The sequence below is a fragment of the Ipomoea nil genome, unplaced genomic scaffold (assembly GCF_001879475.1).
Source record: "Ipomoea nil cultivar Tokyo-kokei standard unplaced genomic scaffold, Asagao_1.1 scaffold2537, whole genome shotgun sequence".
In the NCBI taxonomy this organism is placed as follows: Eukaryota; Viridiplantae; Streptophyta; class Magnoliopsida; order Solanales; family Convolvulaceae; genus Ipomoea; species Ipomoea nil.
The window spans coordinates 1,848,280-1,855,541 of record NW_017618965.1 but is presented as its reverse complement, the minus strand read 5'-3'; the positions used below and the strand labels follow the sequence as shown (position 1 = coordinate 1,855,541).

The 7,262-nt window shown below is 41.4% G+C and overlaps 1 protein-coding gene across 1 annotated transcript; it reads right to left on the bottom strand.

The window, feature by feature from the left end:
- Positions 1 to 2,987: 2,987 nt before the first annotated feature.
- LOC109153780 (loricrin-like) lies at positions 2,988 to 3,458 on the bottom strand. Its single transcript, XM_019301644.1, has one exon. It carries the CDS (start codon positions 3,456 to 3,458, stop codon positions 2,988 to 2,990), a length of 471 nt encoding a protein of 156 aa, XP_019157189.1.
- Positions 3,459 to 7,262: the final 3,804 nt, after the last annotated feature.

Here is a 7,262-nt window from a genome sequence, read left to right as displayed (position 1 = left end):
TGGCCACTCTACATCAATGTATAGATCCTGCCATCTGTTCCTTCTGCAACAACATCGATAGTGCCTCAGCACAGATAATGAATAAATAAGGAGAAAGAGGATCTCCCTGTCTGAGTCCACGAGTCGGTTTGACCCGTCCCCCCACCTCCCCATTCACCATTACATTATAGCTCATTGTTGTCACACACAACATTATTAGATTAACCCATTTATCACTAAAACCCAGCACTGTCAACATTTTTTCCAGAAAACCCCATTCCATTCTATCATATGCTTTTGACATGTCCAACTTCAGTGCACTCCAGCCTACTACACCACACTGCTTCCTATTCAAGTAGTGACCCACCTCCGCTGCCACCAAGATATTATCTGTAATCAATCTGTTAGGCATAAATGCACTTTGGGATTCCGAGATGATATCTCCAATCAAAATTTTCATTCTGTTTGCCAACATCTTTGCCATTATTCTATATATAACATTACTTAACGCAATCGGTCTCAAATCTGCAACTGTCTCCCGGACCTCTTTTTTAGGAATCAATACTATGTTAGTATCGTTCAGACCTTCTGGAAACACCCCATAGTTCAACGCATGCAATATAAAATCAGACACATCATCCCCCACAGTAGACCAAAAGTGTTGATAAAAGCCCGGATTCATTCCATCCGGGCCTGGTGCTTTATCCGGGAACATAGAAAAGAGTGCAGTTTTTACCTCTTCTTTCGAAAAAGGCTGATTCAACATCTCATTATTCTCATTCGACACACGGGGGGCAAAATCATTAAAGAGGGGATCATCACAGCTCAAATTATTAGAAGCAAATATGCTCTTAAAATAATCCAGAATCACTGAATGCATATCTGTATCCTCCACCCAATCCCCACCCTCATTCTTAATATTGGCAATAAAATTCTTCTTTCTACGGGCAGAAGCATACCTGTGATAGAACTTGGTGTTAGCATCTGCACCCCGGAGCCAGTGTTGTTTCGCACGCTGTCTCCAAAATACATCCTCCTGGGCCTCCAGTTGCTTTAACTGATTCTCATTCTGTTGGAATTCGGCCAATGCGACCGGATCCGTTATATCACAAAACCCCTCTTGCCGCCTCCGCAATTGCCATATTCGGTGACCAAATTTATGGAATTGGTCCCCCCCCCCCCCCCCCCCCATCTCATCAACTTCATACCACAAAATTTTTGACAGTGCAACAAGCCCTCTGGCCTCCCCTCCTGCCAGCCTGTTTCCACCACCTCCTTGCACCCTTAATCTAACAACCATGCATTCTCAAATCTAAACCTCCTCGGCCCTCTTACTCTACGCACACTGAGAGTATTTATATTGAGAAACAGAGCCGAGTGATCTGATTCTCTAGTCTACATATTCTCCACCCATGCATTCTCATTCATACCATCCCACTCCTCCGTAATAAGCACCTTATCAAGCCTCTCCTGTATCCAATTCACTGTGCCTTTACTCTTATCCCATGTAAACTGGCGTCCCCGCATCGGCATTTGCAGCAAACCACACTCATCAATGGTTTCCCCAAACCCTCGTAAGAGACTATTCGGGTATGGATTCCCCCCCCCCCCCCCTTCCCCCCTCTTTTCATGTTGATAGAGAAGATTATTAAAATCCCCTATCACTACCCAGGGTAACCCAGATCTATTCTTTAACATACTCAGCAGCTCCCAGGTTTCCTGTCTTCTATTTCGATCCGGACATCCATATATACATGTCATACGCCATAAATTTCCATTCATACTAACCTCAATATCAATATGGTTGAGCGAGTAACTCAACAATCTAGCCGTGTTGTTCTTCTTCCAAAAGAGTGTCATACCCCACTCAGGCCTTCATTATTCACATAAAACAAACCCTCATAACCAAGCCTGACACGAACTCTCTCCGCATGGCTCCGTGCCACCTTGGTTTCCATTAAAAACACAAACTCTGGTTTCTTACGGGACACCAGGTCCACTACTTCTCGAACTGTGCATGGATTGCCCAAGCCACGACAATTCCAGCTTATCGTACTCATGATGATGGGCGGGGCTGGACACCAGCTCCCGCCATGGACAAGTTTTTTTAACCAACAGTGTTTGTCATTTCATCATTCCCACCATCCTCCCCAGACTCCATCCCATGCCTACGACGCTTCGCCGTAGCCACCACCACCTCATCCTCAGACATACTCGTGGGTGTAACTCCACCACCTCCCCGACCCCCGTCAACCGCCTCAATTATTCGTGGCTTCACTACCAATGGACGCGGCTTCCCGCCTACCGGCACGAGCCAGCTATCCCCAACCGCTCTAGGAGCGCTCCGGGACCCACCAGCCCGCATATCCGGACCGTACAGGTACCTTTCCAGTGGAATTCCCGCCTCCCTAGCTTGTAGGCAGAAAGTATGCAAGTGACCCATATAACCACAAAAGTAGCAAAACTTATGCTGTCGTTCATACCTGAAATTAACCCATGTTGTAGTCTCATCTCTCTTCATTAACCTCATCCATCTCCTAAGCGGCCTATCAACCGAAATTGATACCCGAATACGGTGGAATGTTAACCATGGTGCTCCTTCAAATCTCTCATCATGCTTAACAAAAGAGCCCAAAAAATTCCCCGCCTGTTCCAGAATCGCATGAGATGTGTACCCCTTCGGCATGTCATGCAGCTGTACCCACATATCAATCATATCCAGCTCCACATCCACAGGATTCACCCCGTCCAACACCTCCCTACACACAAGTGCATTATTCTCAAAAGCCCAGGGACCCCCATTCAGAACATAGTCCATATCTGTTTTATGGAAAAAAACAAACAAGAACAAACCCCTCTGAATCTCCGTTACCTGTACCCCACGCACCGGCTGCCAAACTGACGCTAATACCTACCTCATAAAATCCAGTTTAATTAACTTTTGCGTCAAAAAATGCCCGACCACCCTCCATGTCTCCTCCTCACCTTCCCCGCCTCCCTCCACCCCGTCATCCTCCCCTCCCGGCATAAACACCGCACCCTCCTCCTCCAGTAGTGTCCAATCCTCCCACCGATCCGTCAACTCCGCCACACCCACCCCCACCCCCGGCTGCCGTACTGCTCCCCCTTCTCCCTCCCTCGCTGCCCCCTACTGGTCGTCCCCCTCCCATCCGAACCGCCCCTATTTCGCATGCAATTCTGCCATCCACACCATTCAGCGCACTTGGCCAACAAACCCCACCGCTATTACCCCCTCCTCCTCTTTCGCGCTGTACACCCTCCACAGGCAACACCTCACTGTTTCGGACTGTCCTCCCAGCCAAAAACCCTCCATCGTCGCGCCGCGTCACCTGCTTCCCTTCTCCCATTCGGCGCAAAGCAATCTCATCCCGCTGACTTTCGCCGTTCCGTTCCGTTATTACTCTCGTCTCCTCCTCACGCCCAAGCAAGTCATCATCCATAGCAACATCTCCGGCCATCGTCCGGATAGAAAGAAAACCGATCACCATTGGAAAACCTATGAAAACCCTAGTAGGAATCGCAAAAACCCTAGAGGGAATCTAGAGAGAGAATTTTGTCCAAATCGGGTTGTTTTAGTAGGTAAGTGTGGTTAATTAGCCTATAATTTAAACAATTTTGACTTAGTGTTATTGAATTAGAAATTTTGAGGCATTGATATGTTGTGATTAAAAAAAGGAATTAAATAGTATAGAAATTAAATTCTTATAATAGTTATTAATTATATAGTAGTAATTAACTATATTATGATCGGTCAATACCTCTCTACTATTTTAATTATACTCTTTTCATATCCTTATGGGGGCATTGTTTGTTTTTATCAACATTGACTTTAAATTAATTCTTTAATTTTATTTTCAAATTTTCATTTTTTACTGTTTGTTTTCAAATCTTATAATCATACAATTAGTTTTTGTTTTCCTAAGGGCATCCTCAATAGTGGTAAATTTGGAGGAGATTTTGCAGGTGTGATTAGGAAAGAGAAAATAGAAAGAGATGGTAAAAAAAGAAAAAAAAATAGCAAAACAAAATATAAAAAAGGAAAATTAACAAAAAAAAATGGAAAATTAACTTTCAGAGTTACGCGCCCAGCGGGCACGCGGAATGCACGCACCCGCTGGGCGTTGATTTTGGCCATTTTGTGTTGCACACGTATGAAGCAGCATTTTTTAAATTTTAGTGGGTCCCACCCATCTGATAAAATCCCATTGTTTGCAGGAAGACTTGGAGCATTCTCTCTCTTCCACATCAGCATAGCTTTTCTTAAAATTCGTGAAAAATCAACTAATGGGGATAACCTAACAGGACAGATTTAATAAATATTATTTGTTATTTTTCTATATCTTAGTAAATAATAAATAATCAAAGTGTTATTAGTAAGAATTGAACTTAACTATTTATATAATATTTTAGACTGTTGTGTTTATTCTAGATGTTAGTGATTATTTACGGTTTACCCATGTAAGGCTTTTTTTTTTTTTTTTTTTTTTTTTTTTTGTTACTGAGTGTGCACCATTCTGTATATTTGTGTGCTATTGTCCTTGATAGTGTGTACACTTGTTTAGATATGTTGGTATAAAAATTTTTAAGGTGGAAGAGCTTTGTTACTCTTTCATATATATCCTGATTTTTTTCCTGCCGTGGTTTTTCTGATTATTCTGGCAGTATATTGTGTCTCTGAATATTAGTATTTAATTGGGGTGCACTGAAAAAGAGTATGTAATGTGTGCCTTCTAGCTTTATGTTGTTTGGCATTGTTTGTGTGGTCGTAGGCATTTATTTGTGTGCATTGGTACGTAGGTCTGTGTGCCCTGGTATATATCGTTGTGTGCATGGATTCTGTATGTTGTGTCACTTGCTTTGCATTTAGTCTTTTGGTTACTTTGTCTATCCATGTTGTTTGGTGGCAGATAAGAAGGCAAATGATGCACCTCCGGAGGCTTGTTCATCTGGAGTGCGTAATGATGATGATGATTTTGTTAACCCTCCACGGGTTTTCGTGAATCTAATGCAGCAGGAACTTGTGAGTGATGCTCAAAAGGAGAGTCTGCGGTTTCCAAGCCAGGATTAGAGTGCCTCCAACACAGTTGGTTGAGGCGTTGGCGGACCTTACAACCCAACAGAAGAAGGATATTTGTGAGATCTTGGGTTTGGGTATTTAATTAAGCTCAAGATTAAAGAGATGCCTCTTCGTTTGGGGCGTTGGCTGCTCTCAAATTTTGACCCTCAATCTCGGTGTATTCGATTGGGTGAGGGTGAGGTTTTAGAGGTCAGGGAGGAGGATGTTGCGTCCATCATGGGGTTCCCACGTGGGGAAGTGGTGATTACACGTTATGATCGTTTAGGTAGTTATATGTTGTTTTTGGTGCTTTTTTTTTTTTTTTTGGTAACTGCTGGGTGTAGTATATTAGCCATTATCAGGATTGGTGTATGCTTTTAACGGTCCATTACAGCTTTCACCGGTGAACTTTGTGTATATCCTAGATGCTTGGTTTTTGGGGGAATATAAATCTATTTTTCTCCTACAATTTTGGTGCACAACTATTGTTTTTTTAATGTGCTCCCTTGTGTAGTTCGTGTGCCTGTAAACTCATATCGCAGATTGCTATGATATGTTAAATACTTGGCTGCGTTTTTTCTTGTGTCCTTAGCTCACAGTACATCTAGGCCTCGGGTCCCTAAATTTATGCATCGGTGTTTAATAGTTTGTGGGCGACGTCGCTAATTTTTCGTAGATGAAGAAGATCCTTACGAGATCTCTGCATTACACATCAATCCAATCTGCTATAGATCACCAAAGAAGAGTAGCAATCTAAGCAATTAAACTACCCTTCATCCACACACACACACAAGAGTTTAATTATAAAGTTAATACACATGTGTAACAAATAAAAACCATTAAAATGTCTGGTTCGTCAAACTATGCACATCCATATATAGAATTTAAGGAAGAAAACATTAAAAAAAAAATAAAATAAAATTGAATTCTCCAAATCCCACTCACAAATTTTCTTGAAAGATATCAATTTACTAGTGATCTTATATGCACAAGATCTATGCACTAAAAGAAACTCGCCTAAAATAAAATCATCACAAAAACAGACAAATCATCAGAAACATGTAATAAATAGATCGGTCCGTGCCGTTTCTTCGAGTTCGTGCCATTTTTTTCGTGTGTTCAACTCTAAGTAGATCTGTGCCTGGGTTCCCTAAATTGTGTGAACTTGTGGCTAATAAATATACAGGTGTGGTCACTATATTTTGCAGATGCAGCCTAGTCTTCGTAATATTTTGAGAATAAATACTGTCTAAAAACACTGCCATGGGGTACATAGGCTCGGGGTGGTACTGCCGATACAGAACAATTCGTCTGTGTCCATCAAAATGACGGACCCAGTTGTGCACACAGCAGTATGGGAATTAATATGTCATCTAATTACATGCTCAGACCCACCATTACGAATTCCTTTGAATTCAAAATTCAAATACATACACGGTTAAGTATTGAAATAGTACTCTTACATTCATGGACTGCTCTTGCCATCATTCTCTCCAGCAAACGTCAGTTGTTGCACGACTTTTGTCTGCCTCCGGATGCACACCGTCGACGAAAATTCGCAGACGCTAGTCAGAAGGGGTTCTTGGTGCAGAGTCGCGTTCGCAGAATTGCAGTCCAAGTGGAGTCCTTCGTCATCTTCTTTTCTTAAATTCTAGGAATCAATTGAAATATAATATTAGTTTTTAATTGGTGGCTGGTTTAAATTATCCTAGTATCCTTTTTTATTTTTTTATGTTAATGATCTCCTTATAAGTAATTACTTAATCTAAACCATTGATTGAGTTATACTCAAAGGCTTGGATTAGTTTTTATGTTCTTACATAACTAGTGGTTCTTGCTTGAAACCCCCCTATATAGAATAACAATAGGGCAAGGTTTAGGTGTGGACAGGTTGTTAGGTGCGACTGTGCAGATGCACCATCAAACATTCCAAATGCACCGTGAAAGTTCAAAAATGACGCTAGATTTTTTTCAATTTTCGTTGATTTTCATCATTTGATATGCACAATTAAGTATTTTCAAATGCACAACAGTTGTCCGCATGACTAAATGCTAATATCAATAATTTGTCAAAGTGAAAGCAAGGGCTATATTACTCTAAATTGGTTCATCCTATTACATATTTATAAAAATTATGAAATAACTAAATATAAAAAGGTTATTGTTTGATATATATAATAATAACAACACGTTTGTGAGTGAATAT

What these genes read in the sequence shown, in the direction of transcription:
- LOC109153780 (XM_019301644.1), bottom strand. Translation starts at nt 3,458, where the DNA reads ATGGCCGGAGATGTTGCTATGGATGATGACTTGCTTGGGCGTGAGGAG.